The sequence below is a fragment of the Crotalus tigris genome, unplaced genomic scaffold (assembly GCF_016545835.1).
Source record: "Crotalus tigris isolate CLP2741 ecotype Arizona unplaced genomic scaffold, ASM1654583v1 scf7180000024454.734221, whole genome shotgun sequence".
Classification (NCBI taxonomy): Eukaryota; Metazoa; Chordata; class Lepidosauria; order Squamata; family Viperidae; genus Crotalus; species Crotalus tigris.
This window is the reverse complement of record NW_024100623.1, coordinates 26,684-51,771: the sequence shown is the minus strand read 5'-3', so window position 1 is coordinate 51,771 and position 25,088 is coordinate 26,684. Positions and strand designations below refer to the sequence as shown.

General features: G+C 39.8%; 1 protein-coding gene across 3 annotated transcripts in view; it reads right to left on the bottom strand.

Annotated features, from left to right (window-relative positions):
* Positions 1 to 9,206: 9,206 nt before the first annotated feature.
* The window catches only part of CSRNP3 (cysteine and serine rich nuclear protein 3), a 32,936-nt gene continuing 17,054 nt past the window's right edge, over positions 9,207 to 25,088 (bottom strand). The window contains exons 2-5 of one of the 3 annotated variants that reach the window (XR_005555340.1): positions 19,356 to 19,615; positions 17,241 to 17,537; positions 14,167 to 15,360; positions 9,207 to 10,152 (exon numbers count right to left, since the gene is read on the bottom strand). Coding sequence is in view for 1 of the 3 variants with exons in the window: in XM_039332218.1 (XP_039188152.1) it covers positions 14,266 to 15,360; positions 17,241 to 17,537; positions 19,356 to 19,615 (1,652 nt within the window). In the remaining 2 variants the exon portion in view is untranslated. Of the gene's footprint in view, positions 15,361 to 17,240; positions 17,538 to 19,355; positions 19,616 to 25,088 lie in introns of all 3 variants that reach the window. The other 2 variants (XR_005555341.1, XM_039332218.1) reach the window with 2 other exon arrangements.

Here is a 25,088-nt window from a genome sequence, read left to right as displayed (position 1 = left end):
TAAATGTAAGTGGATTGTGTAGGAAAGAAGTGAATTGTATTGTGAGATTTTATTTATGTGGGGGGGGGATCCTTGAGACCTGAAATTATTTCAAGGATTAGGTTTACCTGCAGGATGAAAAATTGAGAAAGGCTGGTCTAGATAATCTGCATCCTCCAGAATCTTCTCTACTGGCAGCCCCACCACTTCCTCAATAACCTTCCCCTGGAAGGGATGGTTAGAGATAGGATGATACTTATGGATCAAGACTAGGCCTTGGATGAACCAATGTTTCTGATTACCTAAATTTGCCATGCAGCAATTTATTGTTGCATGCAGAGTTCTAGGAGAGTTTTCCCCTCCCTGTTGAAAAGTAGATGGGTTGGGACTAAAGTTCCTTGATTTTCCCGGTACAGTGGTTCAGTGGTGATTGGGGAGACCCTCTTTAAGCAGAAACCCCCAATCTTTCTGGCTCCATGGACCGACAGCAGTGGCAGCGGGGGGGGGATGGTTTCATGCACACAACCTTGATCCCACGCTTGTGCAAATGAAGCTTCATTCACTCACCCGCTGCTTGTGTGGCCTGGTTCCCGATCTGCAACCCAGAAATTGGGGACCCCCGTTCTTAAAATTATCCTGAACATGACACAGATATTTTTTAGCATCCAGAAACCAAAATGGACTGACTTTCTACATGGTCTGAACAAATGGGAAGTAAGTTATTCTGTGTTCAATAAAGATTATTTCCTTTAATTCAAATAGAACAGTATATCTAATTCACTAAAGGAAACCTAGAACTCTTTTAGCAGTTGTATGTTCCTTTCATTTGCATAATTTTGAGAAAAGTCTATCAGACATGAGCTGATTAAATATTAAATATACCATTTTGTTCATTATAGTTTCTCATCCACAAACTTTTATTTTGGTTAGTACTATTTCAAATTCAATCAACTTGCAAGAAAAACACGGATTACAGTTTATAATTTATAAACTAGTTCTTGGAAGACAGCATCAAAGTTTTCAAATTATTCAGTATTAAGCAGCTGCTTAGCAAGATTACTGTTTACTTTTCTAAAAAGGAGTTATTCTAAATGTTTATTCAATTAATTAGCCAGCAGAGGATGCTGTTGCAGAATTATTTCCAGCAGTGCCTGTCCACTGCTTCTAATGTATGCATGTTGCCTAATAACATTCTGATTAGGATCTGATGTTTATACTGATGCAAAAACAGTTTTCCCCTTTTGTAAAATGGGCCCTAGTTATCTTTCTTGATGGAAATGTGGAACCACAGTTTGAACAAGACAAAGTGGAAAATAACTGGAATTTATTTTTGGAATACCCTAAGTACTACAGTTTCTAACCTCAATTTCCAAGGCATGTTCCTGGGATGCCTGAATGAACGCACTCAGGCTTCCTGTTTCTAACATGGCTTCATAATAAAGCTCTCTGAGTCCTAAAACTGCAGAGGTAAAAAGAATCAATAAAACAAATATAACTAGTTTCTATCTACCTCTATGCCAAAAAGTTCTGCAGAGATAAAGCGTCAGTCCTTTATCCCATTTCAATTATCTCCTTCCTTCTCCCCAAAGACGTTTGTGAAAGAAAAGAGGCAAGGAACCTTTTTTAGTTTCTCTCAGGCAGTGCTGGAATATCTATTAGTTTAAGGCCAGTGTTTCTCAACCTTGACCATTTTAAGGCATGTGGACTTCAACTCCCAGAATTCCACAGCCAGCATTGCTGGCTGTGGAATTCTGGGAGTTGAAGTCCACATGCCTTAAAATGGTCAAGGTTGAGAAACACTGGAAGAAATGCCAAGTACCATTTTTTTGTATCATCTTCAACAACTGAGGTAATGGGGAGTCTTTTGAAGCATGATGGTAGAAAATGAAGAAGTGAGTAATTTGGAGCGGGAAGGAAAGAGGGAGACGAGATGAGGGAAGAAGCAACTGCCGATGTGTGAAACTTTAAAGGGATGATTTGACTGAACAGAGTTTTGATTGCATCACGTCCATCAAAGATTCAAAAATCAAAGCAGGAAGCTGCTTCAGAACCATGAAGTTGGAGGTTCCGCGGCACTATGGCAATTTCCAAAGCACTTCAGAGGCATAGATAGGTGTAGCTAGGCATTTTCTGGCCAAGGAAGAAAATGTAGCGCAATAGTTGGTGCCTGCAGACTCAGGAGCTTTAGAAGGAGTTTCCTTATTTTGATTTGTCTCCTGTTGCAACCCATTTAGTAGTTTGATTCTTCTTGAGGCAAAAATAATCATGGACTGCTGAACTTATCTATAGTCCTTCGATTTCATCTTATTTCCGCCATCCACCTTGGATATTTTTTCTCACTTTGAGAAATGGATTTTAGAAAGAGTACCTTTTAGGTCAGTGATGGCGAACCTTTTAGAGACTGAGTGCCCAAACTGCAACCCCAAACCCACTTACGCATCGGCGAGTACCGGATGGGTGTGGCCCATTGGCTGGGTGTGGCCAATTGGGTGGGCATGGCCAATTGGGTGGGCATGGCTGCAGTGGTAACGGCAGACTGGGTGGGACTAAAAAGTTCAATCAATTCCAACTTTGCAAGATCTTTTTTAGTCCTGCGAGAAGTTGAAATTGACTAATTGAACCCCCCCCCTTTTTTTTTTTTGCACATGGCGGCAGAGGCCTAAAGTAAAAAGGTTTTATAAAACCCAGCTGAAGGCCTAGGACTGGGGCAACGGTGCGCGTGCCCACAGAGAGGGCTCTGAGTGCCAGCTCTTGCACCCGTGCCATAGGTTCGCCACCACTGTTTTAGGTCATATAGTTTAATGTTTTCTTATTATAATCACATGCTTTTAAAAATTATCTCTAAGACATTGCCTTCCCATATGGTAGGAAGACCGCTCCCTGATTATTCCAGCAGTTGACAATGAACTGTAAGTTTTAATACGACAGAAAATTTTTTTAGCTGTATTTAGCTAATTGTAAAGAGGGATTCATGCCATCCCACATTAAGGATAAGCAGCAGTCCCAAAATCAGAGATGGAAAGGAGCATTTGGACCACTGAGTCCAAATTCCTGTTCACTACAAGAATCCAAATGAAAGCATTCTAGACAAATGGCTCTCCAGCCTTGGCTTAAACATTTTCAGCCATGGTTAATTGCTTCCATTGGTCAACTGATCCTAGTTAGAAAAGTTATTTTTCCCTTTTTGACCGCTTCCTGGAATTTAACTCTATTATTCCATGTCCTATCCCCTGGAGCAAAAGAGACCAGGTGTTTGAGATTGCCATCCAATCTTTCCTCGGTCCAGCAGCATCCACAGCACACCGCAGGGCTGCGAAAGGGACACATGTGTGATGACAGAATGACATCACCTTGCAAGTGTTGTCATTTGCCCGTCTTCCATTCCCTTGCAGACGTCAAGGCTTCATGTGACTTTTCTGAAGGCAAAATATGCCCGCTTTTTTTCATTTCTCTTCATAGCAGTTCAGAATTGTTCTAGGAGGGCATGAAATTATAGAATTAAATTAGAAGAAAATTGATTTCGGGTGGACATCAGGAAACATTTCTGAAAGGTTAAGAGCTAGTCAATAATGGAACAGAATGGCTGAGGCTGACTGTGAACTTCTTTATTGGAGACGGTCATTTTTCAGGACAGGGAAGCTGTAGTAGCAGATGTCTGCCCTGGGGCAGGCTGGGACAGAGGAGAGGTACTCTAAGGTTGCTTCCCAATTCTTATCTTGTATGATTCCGTGACAGTTGTGACTTTCTTGCTAACAGTATGGTCTACTTGGCCACGGATTTGTCCAACGAAGAGCATCTTATGTAGATGTATTTAAGAGTAAAATACTTACCAGAACCACAATAACTTATGTTGTACATGTCAGGGATCCTGACTAGGCATGCTTGCAAATTTAAAACTAATTGGTAGACTATATGCAGTCTAATAAAACAAAAATGCAACATCACACAATGCCCAACTACCTTTTCCCTTTCATGGTTTTACAGCTTTACAAAGGAGGCTACTCCAGTCAGGATAAAAACATTTTCTAGATTTCAAGGCTCTATATCTAGATGAACACTAGTTTTCCACACTCTCAAAACACATAAATAATTTAAATTTAGAAAAGGCTTACAACACCCTTCTAGTACAAAAGAGACATAGCTGATGTAACGTAGAAACCTGATTTACTTTGTTGCAAACAAATGGACAATAAATATATATATTGTACAATATATAATAAAAATACAGCATAGTACGAATGCCACTAAGAAAAAAAATAACCTAATTTTAAGACTTATAAATGCTTATTTTTAGTATATACATTGCAGAATAAGCCACAATAAATACATCAAATTACAGATCATTCATCATAAATACCAAAAATATAAATACAGAAGGAATACAGCATAAAATAAAGTTTGTAGCACAAGGTATAGTTTAGGGGGGTTTGCCACCCACACTAACCCTTTTGGTATCTGTGAAGTTGCAAATGATAATGCAAATTAAATCGACCTGTGGGAGTTGCACTATAACGTCAATTATAGCTTGTATGTACGTTTTGTGTTCATGTTTTAGTGTCATGCGATCCATGTCTTTGGGAGGGGGAGGAATTTTGGACGGTACCTTTGGCAGGAGGTGAAGCTCTGAAAATCATTCTGATCTGCTGTGAAATTTATTAATTGAAAACTACTAACTTTATTTTCAATTTTCAAGTAAGTTGCACCTCTGTCTTAAAATTTCAATTCTTTTTCTTTCCTGGAAAAAAAAATGAACAAACTAGTTCTACAGATAGTCCTCAACTACCACAACTGGGCCCCGCAATTTGGTTATTAAACAAGCAGACACTCATTGGAACTGCAATTAGCTTATGATCTTACTTTAGCTTTCCTTCGTTTTACAGACCTGCAAAGATCTTAAATGTAAGGCCTGGTCACAAAATTACTTTTTTTTTTTTTTTAAATCACCAATTGCTAAACAAGTCACTCACTAAATGAGGACTACCTCTGTTAGATCCACAGTGCCATTGGACCTGCTACTATCTTTCTTTATACTGAAAGCATTTCAAATGAGATGAATTCTATGTTATCTGCCATGCATCTGAATGAAAAAGGTCCTAAAGCAAATAATCCGTATCATAGGTTGCCAATAATAGATCAAGTTATTTTTATTACCAATATGATTTAGATCAGTGGTTCTCAACCTGTGGGTCGGGACCCCATTTCACGGGGGTCGCCAAACAAGGCTGTCCGCCATTTTTCCCCCCTTTTCTTTGGCCACGCCCCTGGCACTCGGTGATGTATAAGTGGTTGGGGGTCACCACAACATGGGGAACTGTATTATGGGGTCGCGGCATTAGAAAGGTTGAGAACCACTGATTTAGATGAACATTTTACTTAGCTAATATATATATATATATATATATATATATATATATATACAGATAGTCCTTGGCTTACAACCGTTCATTTGGTGATCAAAGTTACAACGGCACTGAAACAAGTTACTTACTACCGTTTTTTCACATTTAAAATCATTGCAGCATCTCCATGTCACATGATCAAAATTCGGATGCTTGGCAGTTAGTTCATATTTATGACGGTCCCAGGGTCATGTGATCACTTTTTGTAACCTTTTGACAAGCCAAGTCAATGGGGAAGCCAGATTCACTTAACAACTGTGTTAACGAACTTAACAACTGCAGCGATTCACTTAACGGTGGCAAGAAAAGTCATAAAATGGGGTAAAAGTCATTTAATTGCCTCACTTCGCAACAGAAATTTTAGGCTCAATTATGGTTGCAAGTTGAGGACTACTAGAGTGATTCAGCATCAGCTGTCATTCTTGCAAAGTGCCTAGTTACATATATGGGTTAATAGCACCCATTCTCCTAAGAATGCCTTCGTTTGAACAGCCATCAATGTCAAAAAAAAAAAAAATTGCAGAAGAGGAGCGGGTTGACTTCACAATGGTGAACTCTGGCTCTTGAACGAAACTTTAAAAAAAAACATCAATTATTATAAAAATTCCTGCAAAGAATGTAAAATACTTCACTTGCATTTTTGCAAGCTGCATGCCATGTACGAGGCTGTAGAGCAGGGGTTCTTAACCTTGGCAACTTTAAGACTTGTGGACTTCAACTTCCAGAATTCCTCAGCCAGCAAAGCTGGCTGAGGAATTCTGGGAGTTGAAGTCCACAAGTCTTAAAGTTGCCAAGGTTGAGAACCCCTGCTGTAGAGGCATGTGTGATTTAAGCTACTGAATTAAGATGTAGCTGAAATTACTCTGCACAGGTGAATTAATGTGGCAGTCCTGGGAAATAAATAGTCTGAAATAATAAAAGATTTAAATGGAAGTTCCTATGTTACTGTGACTTGTGGCTTTGAACAAGCGAAGTCTGTGTTGCCTAGGAACTTGCCTTTAGAGAAAAAGCTGAAAACACTTGATTAAACCTACGTGCGGAGAATGCTGGATTTGCAGGGAGGAAAAAGATTTTTTTCAGAAAGAACTGCAAAAAAACCAAGCAAACAGAATGTTCAGTTTTAACCTCTTAAATTAAATCCACTGACCTTCTTTTCCAATTCTATGGTTTTCTTTGCCTGCTCAGAGCCAGGTAAATAGCTTTCACTGCAGGAGATGAAACATGGAAAGAGGAGGATTCAACTGGACCTGTTTTATTAGAACTATGCAAGATCTACCTGCATGTCTCTGTTTGAGACCCAAAGATGGTTGATGATAATAATAATAATAGCAGCTTACAAGAAATGAGGCTGAAATTATATAACCTCTGATAGGAACATGAAGATATATTCTTGTTAAGACTTATGGAGAAGCATGGTGAACTAGCCATCCCTAAGAGAGCAGAGGCAACTGTGGAAAAGACTGAAAAAAGTGGAAAGTGCACTGGTTCTATAGAACTTCTCCAGATAAGGAGGGGAGGGGAGATTGCCCACATGTGCTCCGGATGGCTGGTCCTCATGAGGAGTCCACAGGACAGTTGTCTTCTATGGGTTTGAGTGCCAGGAAATGAAGGGAACAGCCATCATTCTCACAACTGTGGCAGAGCCTTTCAAAAGATACTGGGTTCACTAAGCTTTCGGAAATTTCCTTATTACCTTAAGGCTATTAGAGCTTCAGAACGACAAGCTTGAAAAGCCACCTGGTGAGTTTATTGTCATTCCTAAACAAAAGAAAAATTAACTACAAGCTTAAGAATTTGAAGAGCTAGAAATAAATGGCAAAAAGCTAAACAGGATTTTGACCCAAGAAAGTTATAAATGAGTTAAGGATCCAGATGAATTTAGAACGTTAAAACGTTTAACAAAAGTTTTGGAAATAATTATATAAATAAATAGACTTTCATGGGAAGAAAATGTTTTGGCTATCCTGTCATATGAGATTTTTGAGAATTTATGATGTCAGATCTCTGTCAGATCTCTGACAGAAAAGCAAAAGGGGGGGAGGGTAACCTGTTTTGTTTTTTGTTAGCAAGGGGATTTACAAAATGACATAACACACCTTCATGAGACTTTTGAACAATGGGGTCAGAAATTAGCAGCTACAATATCAGCAATTGTATCTGATTCTATGAATATACTATATCAAAAAGTTATTAATGAAGAAATGATGGACTGGAACAAATTTTCCCTAATGTAGAAATATCAGAACCAGAAATATTAGATAATTTTAGAAGTGTGGATTATAAGACAGAAAAGGTAACTAAAGCAAAAACACAAAAGATGAGCCAAGAAAGTGGTCCAGATGTTTACTGGATATAGGAAAGAAGGGTATTAAAGCTTTGAAAATTAAAGTAGAAACACAGTTGATAAATCAAGAGAACAATCTTGATAATGAGTTTTTATTAGATTTACAAAATGTTTGTTAAAGTCTTCAAGAAGTCTTTTGGATGGAGAAAAGAAAAATGGTATGAAATCAAATCCTATATAAACCTCTGAATGAATTAAACATCAAGACTCTTAGAAGCAAAAGGAAGGAATATAAAGTTGGTTTGTTTGACCAAGGTTAAAATGAGACATTTTTATAAAGCTCTGCTAACATTACAGACTTTTTGCTGACACTAAGACTGAAAAATTGATGATCTAGGATTTGCATATGGAAGCATTATGGGAAGAAGAGAATTTGTAATTTTTAGGGGTTGAAAATTGTTTAAGATTGTTTATGCTTGCAATAAAGATCAGAAATCATTTCTTTAATTTCCTTTTTCATTATCTTACTTCTTTTTCTTGTTTTGCACTTTTTATTCTATCTCTCAGAATTTAGTTTCTATTTGCTTTCACTATTGTAATTAAAATTTTCCATACCTTTTATTTTATTCAATTTTATTTTATTTTATTCAATTATTATCTGACACCAGCCTTGTGCTATATATAAAGCTTTATGGATATATATAAAAACAAAAAACAGGCTCTCTTAAGTCACACTTGACTCTTGGTAATTACATGGGGTACCTCCAGCAGTTTACGTGACAACAAATTGAAAATATTTTGCCACTTTCTTGAAACTTCATTTGTCTTATTTCTACAGATGGCAATGTAAATTTGCGACTGCTTGGAAAGATCTTAGAAAAATGTAAATGTTCGCTCAAAGATGGCTGCAGGAACAAAGGCTTTTCTCAAAAGCCCCTTGTGGACACATCTGTATTTGGCACCTTGCACCTTGCACTTTCTGCTTGATATTTATATTTTAACCCTGGTGGTGCAGTGACCAACTCTGCCCTCTGCCAGGAGTTTGATTTTGATCAGCCCAAGGTTGACTCAGCCTTCCATCCTTTCAAGGTTGGTAAAAAGAGGACACAGATTTTTTTTGGGGGGGGGGGCAATACGTTGACTCTATAAACTGCTCAGAGAGTGCTGTAAAGCACTATGGGATGGCATATAAGTCTAAGTGCTATTGCTATATTCCGCCTTTATTATTTTTACAATTAACTCAAGGCAGCGAACATATCCAGCACACCTTCCTCCTCTTATTTTCCCAACGACAATCCTTCGAGGTGGGTTGGGCTGAGAGAAAGTGACTAGGTAAAGTCATCCATTTGGCTTTCATATCTAAGGCAGAACTTGAACTCATCACAGTCTCCCGCTTTCTAACCCGAGGCCTTAACCATTAGACCAGTGTTTCTCAACCTTGACAATTTTAAGGCATGTGGACTTCAACTCCCAGAATTCCACAGCCAGCAATGCTGGCTGTGGAATTCTGGGAGTTGAAGTCCACATGCCTTAAAATTGTCAAGGTTGAAAAACACTGCATTAGACCAAGCTGATTCTATACAACATTATAACCTCAAGGGCAACTTCCCTCAATCTAGTATTCTCTAGACTGAGAAGATCACTTATTTTTTTCCCACACAGTGTGGTCCAATCGGAAAAACAGGAACTTTTTTAGGCTGGAAGTTTAAGATCATATGGCAAGCAACTCACAAGTGGGCCTGACTAGACACATAAAACCTGTTTATCAAAAAGCAAAGTTTTCCAGAGAACTCTTACATCATCCATGAAACACAAAGACATTTTTGTAAAAAATATGAAGTCAGGCACAGGTGCTATACAATCTTGCTATCTGTGCATTTACGTAACAATTATTTCAATGCAGGGAAAATAAAAAAACAGTTCGGTAGCCTCAAAGTTAGCAAGGAAAGTATTTGGGGGTACAGTGGATCCTGTGTATATCATGTTGCCTGACTCTGGTCTAATTCTTCATATAGGTAATGGACATGTACCAATATAACTCAGTGAAGCTATATTGTTTAACTTCATGAAATATGGGTGTTGGCAGTAATCATGTGAGAAACCACTAGCGAAGTTTGTGTACCATCAGACTTTGCCTTAGCACTGTTCGGATTACAAATAAGCTTGTAGTTTCTTTACATCACGTTCAGCATCTAATGTTTCCTTTGGAAATTAACAGTGGATAAAGTCACAGTGATGAAATACACCCAAAATGGGTTTATCCCCATAATAGAAATAGTGGGACTTTCCAAACATGCAGAGTTTCCTTGTGTGATTCCAGATGAACTGAGTCAGTTTCAGCCACAAAGAACAATTTGCATACGGTTCCTTTTCATTTTGAGGCCTGCTGGCAGATGGATGACTGTGAGGAAAATCAAATCCATCCCCAGTTTTCACACTTACACTTCATCCATTTGTAAATGGGCCTGATGTGGAAGGTCCTGGGTCCTACTGGATCAGAGTTCAGAAAATATTTATCATTTATTATGGTAGTAAAGTCATTGTATTCTATGCCTAGTTACTAAAAACAAAGCCACCAATAGTATTTATAACTACTGCAACCCACCTCTGATGTTTTATAGATGTTATGCTTGGGAGGTAAGCAAAGCGTACCCCAACTAATCATTTATCCAACTCACTCTCTTATATCCCAGTGACTTACAAATCTATGCATTTTCTCATTTAAACAAATATAAACAATTGGCAGATGATATAGGGCGTGAGAACTGACTCAACTTTGACTCTGATCCTGCTGAATAAACATGACAAGATAGTACACAGTGAGGCTTCTCAGACTGTGGATTGTGATCTATTGAGTGGCCATAAGCAAATCAAGGAGTTACACATTTTGCAGACTTAAGCGTGAAGAGGTGGGTCACTGCTAAAACCTGGGGCCACTCTGACTGGCCTTGCCCAGACAATGTGGAAGTGTATCTGGTAGGATTCTGGCACAATTTTGTAGGGATCTTATCCTGGAGAACTATCTGATGAAAAGAAAAAACACCTGAGGCTGGATCACTGGTGGGGTGGGAGAAGGACTGGAGCATGGTCTTGTAGGGGTCCCAAACAGTCTTGCAGCATTAAGCGGGTGACAAAGGCATGCTTTTTGCTGGAACATTTGGTGTGGAAGGCCTGAACTGGGAGAATTAACTGGAAAAATAGTATATTCTAGTACGCTTTATTTTTGAATCATAATCATCTGGATTGGGTCCCATCATGACATCTAGGTGAGATTTAACTAGTTAGGACAGGGCTTTCAGTTGTCATCCTTCTGATTTGTAAGCCTTATTCCATGAAGTAATTTACAATGACGTGGAATTAAGGCATATTTCCAGCAGAAACGATGTGTTCCAACTAGCTTCTGACAAGCATCAACTATCTTATGCAAATTCTTCAAAATTATTTTCAGTATCGAGGAAACTTAGAGAGCCACTGCAAAAATTAAAGCACAATGTGCCAAACTAGTAGTTTATTTCAGTTCCCTTGTTCTATACAGTCTGTACGGCCAAAGAGGAAGAATACAAAAGTAAGATTCAAATAGGAAAGGATTTATGGATAAGAAGTCGGCAAAACTAGTCCTTTTGGACATCCAAGTGTCATCTGTCTGTTGCAATGCAGCCAGTGCTGACCAGGCTGGTATATTTAAAAATAACGAGAAAAGATATGATCAAGAAAGTAAAATACAGAAGGTAGGAATCAACATTCAAGGCCAAGGACCACCTGCAGTAAGCCCATGCCAGGAATATGGAACACAGCCTAGTTTTTGTAATAAGTAAAGAAACAGAAGAATAAAGAACCACCAAGGATTATTCCCCTCCCCCCCATCAAAGTAGCTTGGATGTAGCACATTTGCATAAATAATCAGCTGGCCCTTTCTAGGAACATTCCTAGAAATGGGAAACTTCTAGAAATAAAGCTGAGGATACTTCTGCCGAGATCAATGGCAAAGTCTGACTGAAGACTGCAGTGAGATTAAAAAATGTATTTTGATATGGTTGGTATCTTCTTGAACTAAGCATGCAAAGGCACATTCCTCCGCAGTTATTTATTTATTTTTAACAAAATTATCCAAAGAAGAAATGGAATGCTGTACTTGAAGCCACCATTTTCAGAGGACAAAGCTAAATTTAAAACCTCATACTTTGCCACTTTAAAGAATGGGCAGGTACAAGAATAACTACTAGTTCATTCACTTTTGAATAAGTTGAAGCTAAGCTTTTGTGATCCAGGTTACATTCATAAATATTGTTCTTGAAATCTACAAAAGAGCCACACGTGGATATTTCCCATTTGGATCTATTTAGAACAACCAGTTCAGAGAAGTCTAAGGAGGTGAGGTGGCAGGAACACCGAACTCTGATAGCTCCACAGAGTTCCCATGCCTACAATGTTCCCTAATTCACTACAATGAAGAAACACTTGTGAATTGCATACACTAGTGATAGAAAATCTCTGGAGGAATACACACTTTCAAATCTCAAGACATTTGCCAAAACAAGAGAGAACGATGGCTGAAATATACCTACTGATTCCAGTCAACCCTAAATCCTTTCCTATTTGGAGATTATTGTGAGTCAAATCGCACTCAAATGAGAAACTCCATCCCTACAGATTCTGGGTTCTGTATCTTTTTTTTTTTTTTTTAAGAGCTCAGGGAATTTCTCCACAAATAGCATAATGCCATTCTTTTCCTAATTACTTTATTTGGCTAAAGAAATTCAAAGTAAAGTTCTTTTTGAGAGTTGCTGAAAATTCTTGCCTGGTTCATTCATGGATTATTATTATTTTTTTAAAAAGATGCAACATTTAAGAACCAACCGTCTGTGGTGTCTTTTAAGATTTCTCATAGCTGCTACACAAAAGTGTGGTAGTTTTAGAACAACAAAAAGATACTTACACAAAAGCTGCCAGGGCTGTGAGCACAAAGCACATGGCCCATTAAAAGTTAAATGCAAGGAAGTCCTACCAAAAGCAGTGGAATGTCACATTCCACTGAAGGAATTCCTTTTGATATCTCTGGATTGTTTCCATTAGCACTGTGCTTAATGTTCCCTTGTGACACTTCACACACTATTATTCTATACAGGGGGAAAGGAAGTGGTTCCAGGGCTAGTGGAGAGATAGAATGCCCGTGAGTTCTAGAGCTTGAAGGAGATGAGAAAATACCACAAGGAGAAACCATATCGAATCCTATATTGATCACAGAGCTCTAGAGATAACCTTGGTTCAGACATTCACTCTGGATTATTTCTTAAGCTATTGTGAAGATCACTCTGAGCACTTTATACATCGGCACAATAACTTTAATAAATAAAAATATAGCATTCCGACTTTACATGAAGAAATAACCATGGAAAGACTGCAGCAATGCTCTTATTTAATAGAGAGCCCAAGCCATCTTGTAGAGCCACCATTGTCTACTTTCTGACAAGCAAAGTTCTTCACAAATGTGAGGGTTGCCATTAAGGAAAAGTATACTGGTAGAAGGGAAAATGGCCAGTGAACGTGGGAAAAATAACGGCAAGATCTGAAGAAGTCTGGCTGGATAGTGTCCCTATTATGCATTCATCCAGAATAGTTTGTGGATTGAAAAGAATAGAGAGAGAGACACCTGAGTAACAAACACAACCCAACTTCCTTATAATGCCAACGCTGCTTCTCTCGACCCCTGAAAATCTAAGGATTGTCCGACGTTACACATTTTTAGAAATGTAGCTGCCACTAGCTGCAATTTAGAAAAGTCTTATACGTTGTCCTCTCCTTGAGATGGGGACAGGGCAGCAATTGCAAGAAAAACTCCACACCAGTGTCAACAAAACGACTCAGTGGTATGTCCTCTCTACATTCCTAAATTGCAAATATGAATAGTCCCTAGTGCAGATCAGAGAACAGGATTTGTGGTCAGATGTACTGCCCACACAAAAGCAATTTGCCTAATGAAATCTCATTGTGCTGTTCTGCTCCGAAGAGCAAGCAGTTCATTTTTATCAAGTTATGAGTACTAAGCTACAATAAATAAACAAATACATTACTGAATAATTCAGGTTTGTTTGTTTTTTGTTTGCAGTCACATTTATATTTAAAAAGTCATCACCCTCAAATAGGAGCGATATTTTAATATCCTAAATATAAAGAACCCAAAGTAACATTTTTATTATCTTGCACGAGCCCGACAATAAAATAAGAAGTTGTAAGCTAGAGAGCCCAGCATAAATCAAGACATGGGCTTGTACTTTGTACTTTATTCATGTGGGTGTGGATATATATATATATATATCTGTGTGGATTATTTTAAAATCTGGGTATTTTCTATCAAAGGACCATTTTGTTGTTTTGTTTTTTTTATAAAAGTTTACTTTTTTACACAAACTGTTTTTGTGCAATGGCCACAGCCAAGAGAGCTTTACAGAAAAACACCAATGGGGAAAAAAAAATCAAAACATTAACCACAGTCTTCCCCCTTACCTCCACTGCTGAGAGAGAAAAAAAATAAGAACGCTTCCAGGGAATCCAATTAAAATAGAATGCATTTGAAATCAAGAGCGATTCAGTCCTAAAATAAATTTAAACAGGTACTGTTTCCATGACGGGAGATTTAATACACTCTTCGTGTAGTCTGCTCTTTTCTGAAAGGCCGAGTGAATTCTCGGTGGGACACTCTGGGAGGCGAGTGCCACCATTCAAAGTAGATACAAATCCATCTTGCGAAGGACTTTTCAAGTATGAAGGAAAATCCACTTGGGGATGCCTTGGCCGATGTTCCCCATATAAACTGCTACATGGGACGACGTTATCGCTTTCTGATGAAGAGCAGCAAACGATGACCGACGGGTTTGAAGAAGGATACAGGGAGCTGCCATAATTTTCCTCTGAGGGCCGCGCGTACTCCACAAACTGTTCTGATGTTGGGTTGTAAGGCACCAGAGAAAGATTCCCGTTCTTAACAGTCTCTCTTTCCGAGTAAGGCTCCCGAATCTGGTTAGGAGTGCCAGGGCCGTGATTCTCTATTTGGTAATACAAGGAAGTGGAGCTTGGGTAGTAGGAAAGTGCCTTTGGCTGATTTTCATGCATGGCAGTGCTGTCTGAATAGCAAAGGACAGAAGGAAGGGCTTGACCTGCATCAGCATGAGCACCCAAGCCTTCCAGACATTCATCTAATTTTTCTTCTTCTTCTTCCTCCTCCTCTTCTTCCTCCTCCTCCTCATCGTCCTCCTCCTCCTCATCATCTTCATCTGTTTCGCTGGGCGCTAAACTCTGTGTGCTGGAATCTGTAACTCCACTACAAAAGCTACTTGCGTCTTCCTCCTCCTCCTCCTCTTCCTCATCCTCTTCCTCTTCTTCCTCTCCAGGGCAATCCAAGTCACCTGCCGACTGCAAATGCATCACTGCAGCCCTGGGTTCAGCCTCTAATTCAAAGTTCTCTGGGACTGAAAATTCCAGGGGGTGGGAGGTGGGACCCATCGCACTGCTGTGAGCGTTTAGCTCAGCGTGGCAGCCGTTCAGCGCAGGGACTTGCTGCTCTCTATTTTTCTCCAATTCAAGTTTCATTATAGTGTGCAAAAAGTGAGTCCGAACCCTGATGGGATTAAATTCAATTCTGCCAGCTGTATTGCTGCATCCTTCTTTAGTGCAACCACACGGGAAAGACATACGATCCACCTGATGGGAGGGGGGGGGAGAAAGAATGATGGATTAGCTGTTTGATTGGGCGCTATCAACGCTAACATGCTAGAAACTGTTCTAACCAAACAAAAAACTCCATCAAAGAAAATAGCCCCGGAAGTCTCATTGAGGATTGGTATAGGAAATAAATTAATTACCTGAAATAAAAACTGCTTTTGCAAAATTTCTTTCGGGCAGAAAGAAATCCAGATAAGAGATGTTGGAAAGGGAGACCTGTCTGGCTTTGCAAAATGCACTAAGCCCTGGTTTGTTTGTTTTGTTTTAAATGGCGCAACATTTCACACTTCCATTAGAAATTATGATTTATAAATGAGAATGGCTTGCACGCATCACACTAAGCCAAAAACACACAAACCACATTATGGCTCCCTGCAGACGGTGAATCCAGTTACTGAAGACAAGGTGGCTGTGAAACGAATGACAGCTTGCTCTGTTTAAGGAATGACAAATGTGCCGTGGGACCTCCTGTCCCTTTGTTTTCCTCTAGCCTCACTACCCCCCCTCCTCACTCTGCTGGTTTAATGGCTTAACAGTTATGCCAATATTTAGGATTAATCCAGGTGACTGCTAAATTGCAGAAGAAGGTTTTTTTTTCTCCAGATATTCAGGCTGATGGGGCCATTTCAGTTAACTGTATAAAAATGTATACATTCGTGGATGGGATGAGGTTACGCTCCAGAAGTTAGGGAAGTGGGAATACCACTTGCTGCTCTCCACTTTTCTTACATTTGATTAGCGGGGGTGAATTTGAATATTCCACTCCAAACAGATCTTGAAGCGGTATAAACAGCCTCATAGGAAATCTCATTGTCTTTTTTTTTTTTAGCATTAATATAAAGGCAGGAAGGAAGCTGTCTCTTTAATCTTTTTTTAAACCTGGAAACATAATGGAACTCTTCTCCAGAAAGCTACTATTCCATCAGCACTTCCTGGATTGCCCATGTGATCACAGCACTTTCCAGTCACGCTGGTAATCCAGGACGCAGCACAGCTGAAAAGTATGACAGGAAAACCCTAACCCTAATGCTAATAGAAAAGGGGCTCTAAACCTTTAAGTTAACCTTCTCCAACATGCTGCCCTTAAGTTGTGATGGCACATTACTGTGCTTACGGGAATTCTGAGAGTTTTAGACATAATATACCAGAAGATTACCCAGTTGAAGAAAACAGCTGTGCAGGGGTAGGCAACCTTGGCTCTTTTATGACTCGTGGACTTCGACTCCCAGAATTCCTGAGCCAGCATGGCTCAGCTTGGAAACCTCTCCCTTTCCCCTCAGCATGGCTGGCTCAGAAATTCTGGGAGTTGAAGTCCACGAGTCATAAAAGAGCCAAGGTTGCCTACCCCTGAAGGGTGATCCAAAACCAAAGCCTGGGCTACCTGTTTTTTATGGCTATGCTATATCTTCGTTATTGTACTTTGCCAAGTACCGTATTTTCCGGCGTATGACTCGGCGTATAAGACGACTCGGCGTATAAGACAACCCCCGACTTCGGAGACGATTTGCATGCTTTAGAAAGTCATCTTATATGCCGGAAAATACGGTACTCCTAAAGAAATGCATTTTATAGCTGCCCACAGAATCCATATTTCTCCAGATTATGCTGAATTACTCTTCGGATCCCTCAATAAGTGAACATGCTTGCTTGCAACTGTTGGGATCTGTGTTATAGCAACATGTGGAGGGGCAAACGACTCACCTTATACTTCAACTACAGATGAAGCTTCCTGTAGCAGGGAAAGAAGGGCAGTGCCTCTCTTTAGAACACGTAAATGAATGTGAATGGGCAGGATATCCTTCCCTTTTTTTGAAAATAAAACACTTGGAACCTCCCTTTGGTATAGAAATACCTCTCACCTGGCATTTTATGCCTGCAAGGCAGCAAGTGCAAGTTTCCGGGTCACAGAAGATCCGACAATCGCAACCACAGTCCTCTCTCGAAAGACGGATGGCTCGCAGCTCATGTTTTTCTTCTACATCAATCTTCTTGACTCCGGAGGCTCGTAGGAGTGCCCTTCGTTTCTTTGTCGGCAGAGGTTGTAGAAAGAAATACTCGTCTACTTCAGTGTTGTCCAGATCTATATCATCATCAGAAATGTCATCCAGCGTTAAAGTGTTCGCTTCCTCGGATTCCACAGTGCCATTATTAGTCATCTATAGTAACATTAAAAGATGCGTCACAGCTCCACTGAGCAGAATGTTCAAAGGAAACAATTTAAGTAGTATAAGCTTTCCTGTGCAAGAGTGTGAAATTGATGTATGAGGACCACACTGTCTTTAAATATCTCTGCTTATTTTCATGGCTCTTATTATTAAGTGAACAACTGAAGTTGCTTTGAAGCATTTATAAGCTTATACCATAGACCAAGCTTTGGTAACCAAAAGAAATCCTCATTGTAACAGTTCTGTTTTGCAGATCCCAGATGCAATGAATAACATCTTTCTGTGAACTGTATGCTCCTGTGTTTGTGCAAAGTCCTATTTGCCATATTGCACATACATAAAATACATATGGGTAACATCCTATTCCTATGTTACATATGCAGAGAGTGTATAAAACGCTGTGGGCATGGATTGAATGAGTACTCTGTCTTAAAGTATGCATTTTCCTTCCAGTAGTCTTTTGAGTCAAGGGTTTAGGACAATGTTTCTCAAACCTGGCAATTTCTAAGGTATGTGGTCTTTAATTCTCAGAATTCCCCAGCCCAATATGCTGGCTGGGGAATTCTGCGGATTGAAATCTACATATCTGAAAGTTGCCAAGTTTGAGAAACACTGGTTTAGGATAACACATAATCACCTTTTATTTTTATGGTGCTCTTCCTACTACTGTGTCCCATCAACCTTATTCTGGGGAATGTCACTATGTTTTAAATGTACATGTACAAATGGTTCAGAGCTTACACTGTGAAGCTCCACCTGCCATCTTGCTGATTTTGACCATCCCTTGCAGGCACCACTGGAATACCCTCCAGGATTAGGAAACTGTTCAGAAAGAGGCTCTGCAAAATCTCTTAGCATGGGCAAAGCACGCCTTTTTGCAGTTGTCCTTTTTGCAAAGCTTACGTAGCTGCTTTGAAATATGTCCCTCTGCCCGGGAGTGAATGCCCAGCCATTTCTCTTTGCTGGTAGTCCAGGAGAAACTAGCTTTGTGCATCCCTTACTAAGGAAAGTTTGGAAGCAGCTATGTCACCGCTGTCAAGGAAACACTGCTCTAATACTTTAAAGAGAAATGTTTTCTTATATGTTTTGTTATATTTACAAATATTTTACGCAGCCCCGGTTGCTATTTGCATAGGACATCCTTTAAAAAGGGGGGAAGAATATATCAAGTAGCTTGTATGCAGCAATCAACGGTACATATCCAGGTAAACAATATCAGACCTATCACTGGCAGATGTGTTCAGTAGAGAGAATTACTTTCTAGAGAAGCAGAATAAGCTCCTGTATAAAAATGTGGGTTTCAGCATTTTGTGAAACTGGATATCACACAGAGTAAGCACAGTTGGCTGTCGTAATTTTCCCAGCAGCCCATGATACGATTCAAAGAGAAAGGGGGTAAAAAAACAACAACAACACCTTCCCAAATATCATTTCAAAATCTCTTTTGTGCAGAGCAATCCACACCTAGCAGCTGGCTTAACTATATTTTGCATCCTGATCAAAGCCGGAACTTTGATGGGGTGGAACAAATTGTCATCGTATCTGCATAGCAGGAAGAAAACAATCATCTTAAAGAGCCCAGGTGGAGCCTATTAAAACCTGATGAGTTAATATGAGAGACAGGGTCAATGCCAGCTTGTTGGAAGCAACTGAACTGCAGCCATCTTAGAAGTGAAGATGCAACCTTGCCAAGGATATTAACTGCCAATCCCACTGTTAATGTTTTGGCTCCATATGTGTGTGTGTGTGTGTGTGTGTGTGTGTGTGTGGAGGGGAGGAAAGGATCCCTTTTCTTTTTTCTTTTTTTACCTTGAGTTTTAAGGAGTTCAGCTTTTCCTCCCTGAGATGCTCTCTTAACATCTCTCGATGAAGCCGTTCTTGCTCCATTGCAAACTCCCCAAGAGTGTATTGGCGTACACTGTTGTGACGAGTGGACATGCCCAAAGTGCTGCCTCCTTGGCTGGGGACACTTGTGAAACCTTGCCTCCTGGTAAAGTAGTATACCGTAACACAATTAAAATGAACATTTTTTGTCCTCTTCCTTTTCTCACTCTTCAGAATTGAGGATGCTGGAACGGAAACAAATGACAAGTTTGAATCAAGCCACGCTTATCCATGTCGCAAAACCCTGAAGGCTGCAATCCACTAGGCCAGTAATGGTAAACCTGTTAGAGACCGAGTTCCCAGACAGCAACCCAAAACCCACTTATGTATCATTGGGTGCCGAGTGGGCGTGGCTGCAGTGGTAACGGCAGACTGGGTGGGACTAAAAAGTTCAATCAATCAGTTCCAACTTTACGAGATCTTTTTTTTCCACGAGAAGTTGAAATTGATGGATTGATTGATTGAACCTTTTTTTTTTTTTTGCACACGGCGGCGGAGGCCTAAAGTGAAAAGGTTTTATAAAACCCAGCTGAAGGCCTAGGGACTGGGGTGACGGCGTGCGTGCCCAACAGAGAGGGCTCTAGGTCCGCCACCATGACCCTAGGCTAAAATGGATGGGGTGGGAAGAAGGTGCAACAGAAGAGGGCAGTGATACTGCAACACAATACCCTGCCCCTTTTGTACTTGTGGCACAAACATGCATGTTAAGTACTTAAGAGGTGGAACTTGTGTCGTAACAGCATGACACAGAAACTCTGGCTTGCTCCAGAAGCCTCTGGAAGCGCGTCTAAATGTTTCAGGGAAAATGCCAGACAGAGAAGCTCTTTGCATGGCTACCTTCTTTAACCACTTGTCCAGAGCTGCAGCTATCTTACTGTGCCTCCTCCTAAAAGCAGCATACAAGCTTAATTCAGCATGCCGTGTTCATTTTTATGAGTCAAAATATGTCAGCCTTCCTAGGTAGACCAGACAGGAAACATAACCAGATGATCTTATTTCTACCTGATTGTAAAGCTACGTAAGCAGAATCTGGCAAGCCTGAAAGTACAAACCTGCCACTGTTCCCTTTTACAGCTGAAGAAACAAGGGAAGGGTCCCTTCTGAGCCTCTTGCTCTGCCTGCAGTCCAGCTGGGGGATATGCTCTGTGTTATCTGATCGTCCCTTAAGAGTTTCTTGGTCCATTCTCCAAGATCTTTCCCACCTACCATTACTGATAGTGTCCGTCAATTAGCGGGTTAGGTTAGCGCAGTGTTTCTCAACCTTGACAATTTTAAGGCATGTGGACTTCAACTCCCAGAATTCCACAGCCAGCAATGCTGGCTGTGGAATTCTGGGAGTTGAAGTCCACATGCCTTAAAATTGTCAAGGTTGAGAAACACTGGGTTAGCGGATTAAAACAGTGGTGAAATAGTTGCTGTATTCTTACATACTCAGACTTAACCAAATGAATCAAGTGAAATGGAGACATGTCAGGAGGGGGGTGAGGGGTGAGGTGTAGTTTTCCTCTCGGTCCGCAGCTCCTTTTGTCCCCCCCCTCCCCTCAGAAAAAAATGGCAGACAGTTTTGCAGTCCAGCTGAGGGAAGAGGAGTGATTTCCAACGTCTCTGCCACCTTCCCACAAGCCTTATTAAGGGGGAAGCTTGCAGGAAGTTGGAACTCTGTTCCTGCTCTCCTTGATTCTTTCGTCTGCTCGGGGTCATTCTGCTTCTCCATTTAGGTCAGTGTTTCTCAACCTTGACAATTTTAAGGCATATGGACTTCAACTCCCAGAATTCCACAGCCAGCAATGCTGGCTGTGGAATTCTGGGAGTTGAAGTCCACATGCCTTAAAATTGTCAAGGTTGAGAAAAACTCTGATTTAGGTAAGCAAATATTTCTAAAAGAATGACCAAATGTGTCACAGTTGCCTCAGGTCTTAATAAAATTTTCACATGATCAATGTTTCATATAAAGTTACTATAACAGAGGCATGGATAAACAACTTTTTTATGTTTACCATCAAATCCAGCTCTTTTATGCTTATTTGTGAAATAAGAATAATGTTGTTGATTTGGCAACGTTTTCAAGATAGGGCTGCATAAATCATTAATATCCTCCTCCTCATCCAAAAATCTCAGAACTTCTTTAATCTTGTAAGTTTTTGTCGATTTAATCTCTGGATCTTTCGAGATCTTATATGAGAATGACTAAATCATCTTGTTAGATTTTCTACTGCATCACAGTTTGGCATTCTCATTAGACTGCAAAGAGAAGATTCAGTGCAATTGTTATATCAGAAATAAATGAATCAGTTAGGGTTACAATATTTCCAAACTTCTCTTACAAATGGGTGGTCCTTCCTTTCTTTAAGAAATTAACAAGCAGTCTAAGTAATGTGCATAAATTTTGAAACAGTGCCCCCTACTTTTTAAAAATCTCCATTTAAAGTTTATTTGTTTATACCACTGCCTAGCTATGCCTCTTATAGAAATCTACATAGAAACATAAGCAGCATTTAGCCTATAATGAAAAACATGAACTGCTGTTGCAAAAGCTGCTTGACTCTTCTGCCTGATGCACAGGGGGGTGGGGTGGCAAAACAACATTGGGGGTGTAAGATGATAAATCATATTTATGTAATTCAGGCATGACAGTTGCACAGGTATGATGAGAAAAATGTAATAGTGAAGAGGGAGGAACTAAAAGGATCGTAAAACACGCTAGCAGCCTTTATAGTATGAAGCTATATATTTTAATAACCATAGCCAGAAGCACGAAGCTAGTTAAAACAGCTTCAGGAAATTAAGTCCTTTAGGTTTGCAGTCTGTTCTTCCATCAATCAGGAATGCTACAAGACTTTTAAACTTATGGTAGGTTTCAGATGCTTATTAGATCTTTATTGTCAATGGAGGAACAGTTTCATAACCAGAATGAAACCAATTCTATTTTTTAAAAAAAATGAGAGAAAACAATGCATCAACATTACTTTTCAAATTGTGCTCTAGTGAAGGTTTCATTCTTCAAGAAGCATTCATAATTTCCACTACCCAGCTGATTAATCTATTTCTTAGATCCAGTAGTGTACCTCTTAGGTGTACCAAGCTTGAAATCAGGAAAGTGTGCGTTCTTGTCCTACCTTAAGCATAAAACACAGCTGGGTGATCATCACCCAGTTATTCTTTCTCAAGCTAAGGAAGGAAGAAGGGCAGTGGAAAACCACTTCTAAAAACTATGCCAAGGAAACTACAGGGACTAGTCCAGGCAACACCAGGGATCAAGACTGAGACAAAACCATGCACACAAATCTGTAACATGTTTTTTTTTACAAATCAGAAAAAATAACAAATTCGTTTTTCTTCTTCAATCCATTTGACCACAGATTCATGCTAATCAGGTTGAAATTAAGCTATCAAAACCAAGCAAACTTTTTTCCTGGAATCTACTCTTAGTTTAGACTCTACGATGAAGTAGTTTCAAGTGATTTGATCAGTAAAATCGATCAAAGAAAGATGCTGACAGTATCTAGAAAATTCTCTAGAAATTAATATCAAAAAGGAGAGATTGCCCTATTACTTTTAGACTTTCAATGCACCTAAAGCTCTGAAATTTTCTAAAGAAACCCAAAACACTTTCCCGAGACATCGTTCTAATGTAATATAATCTTTTCCTGCTACAGGAAAAGCAGTGAAGAAAAAGGAGCTCTCATATTACTTTTTAATCTAACTGAAGCTAAAGCTCTGGTCTTTTGTGAACTAAAATACTTTCCTAAGCCATACAATTCTTACAATACAATCTTTTCCTACTCCAGAAAATAGATTTTTGTTTTCAATATATAGGCTTCATTTATATCTCCAAATAGCACGTTCTATTAGCTTCATAAATAATTCAGTCCAATGTCACAGAAGTTCTATATTATTTTATAACTATTGTTGCAATGTTTCTGCTCTGAACTGTAACCTTGAACACTGTGTGGCATTTTCACCCCAATTCAGCAAGGTCAGTCATGGGGAAAAGGTGCACTTCTGTGTATATACAATGTCAATCTGCATTGCTTTGAAATATGAGAGTATGAAAAAACATTATTTTTTTTTTGCAAGCCCTGACTTTTATAATATAAAGGCTTTGTATGTACTAAAACAGTGGCCCCTAGGGACCGCTGTTTTGGGCACCAGGGACCGGTTCCGTGGAGAGAGGTTTTTCCGTGGACAGGAGGGGACATGGTTTCGCATGCTGCCTGCATCCTGCGGATGGCGCTTTGCTTGTTTGCGTGGGCCGATTTCTGTCATGCCACTGATTGGTGCTGGTCCACAGACCAGGCGTTGGGGAACCCTGTATTAAAACACATTCACAGCTTGAAATTCTTGCAAATTACAAAACTTTGGTGGAAGGAGAGGATTCACACAATCACGTAGTGACATATAGCACACGTTGGATCACAATAATGTCCCAATTTCAAGTAGCCAGATGCAAATGAGAATGCAACTCCTGCAGCATTAACATTTGTGCCTCAGCAAGAAATGTAACAGATATTCCCTGTCATGGAAGCAACATCAGCTGTAACTTCTTTCACACAGCTATCAAAATCCCAGAAGTTCTGTCCTGTTTTGCAAACACTCTTTGCAAACTTGGTCATAAAAGCACAATACTGAAAAGAAGCATTCTCTGTCTTGGCAAAGTTGGACAATGGAACCCAAATCCATCACTGAGCACACTTGCCAAAAAAGACACACACACACCCAAAGATGTGCCAGCTTTCAATTTCCCTGAAACAATTCATTAAGCTAAGGAGCCAGAGATTGCATGTAGGAGTCAGTCTGAAAATGGAGACTGCAAATGGAGGTCAGTTAATGTTTATGGTAAAAAAATATAGGGAGAAAATAGAGATGAAGATCTTCATGAAATTTCCTTCCCAAGTCACTGCATACTTTATATTTGTCACAGATGAGCCAACAACCTAGCTTTGCATCAAGAAAAAAATCTAGACCTCTCCTTTTTTTGGGGGGGCAAGCTAATGAAAAGTGCCCTTTACAAGTGTGAAACTACACTTCTATCTCATTCATTGAAAATGAAGTGCCTCTGCATATGATGATGATCTCTGCCCACCGGCTTTCAATTTTTTAAACAAAAAGAAAAAAAAAACTTTAAGAATGCCCCCAAATTACAAATTTTGCAAGATGTGTGACTATTTTTTTGAGATTGCACCAAATGTATAAACATGATGAAAGATTTATCCTTTCTTATAGATTCTGTTTTAGCAGTTTTTTTATTTATTTATGAGGGAATGGCTACGAGTGAGTGCAAAATAGAGTTTGCCTCCTCAAAAAATATTGCCGATCCATGTTCTCAGAGACTGGCTAGATATGTTTTATGCGTGATATGTTAATTTTGAACTCATCGAGATCTCCCAGTGGTCTCCCATCAATACTTCTTTGTGGGTTCATGCATGATTAGTTTCAGCACCTGGCAGTTTTAGCAGGTCCACTGCATCCAACTGTGTTATTTATTTAGTCATCAAATTTATATGGTGGTGCAGAGGTTAGAGTGCAGCACTGCAGGCTACTTCTGCTGACTCCCAGCTGCCCACAGTTTGGCAGTTCGAGTCTTACCGGCTCAAGGTTGACTCAGCCTTCCATCCTTCCGAAGTTGGTAAAATGAGGACCCAGATTGCTGGGGGGGGG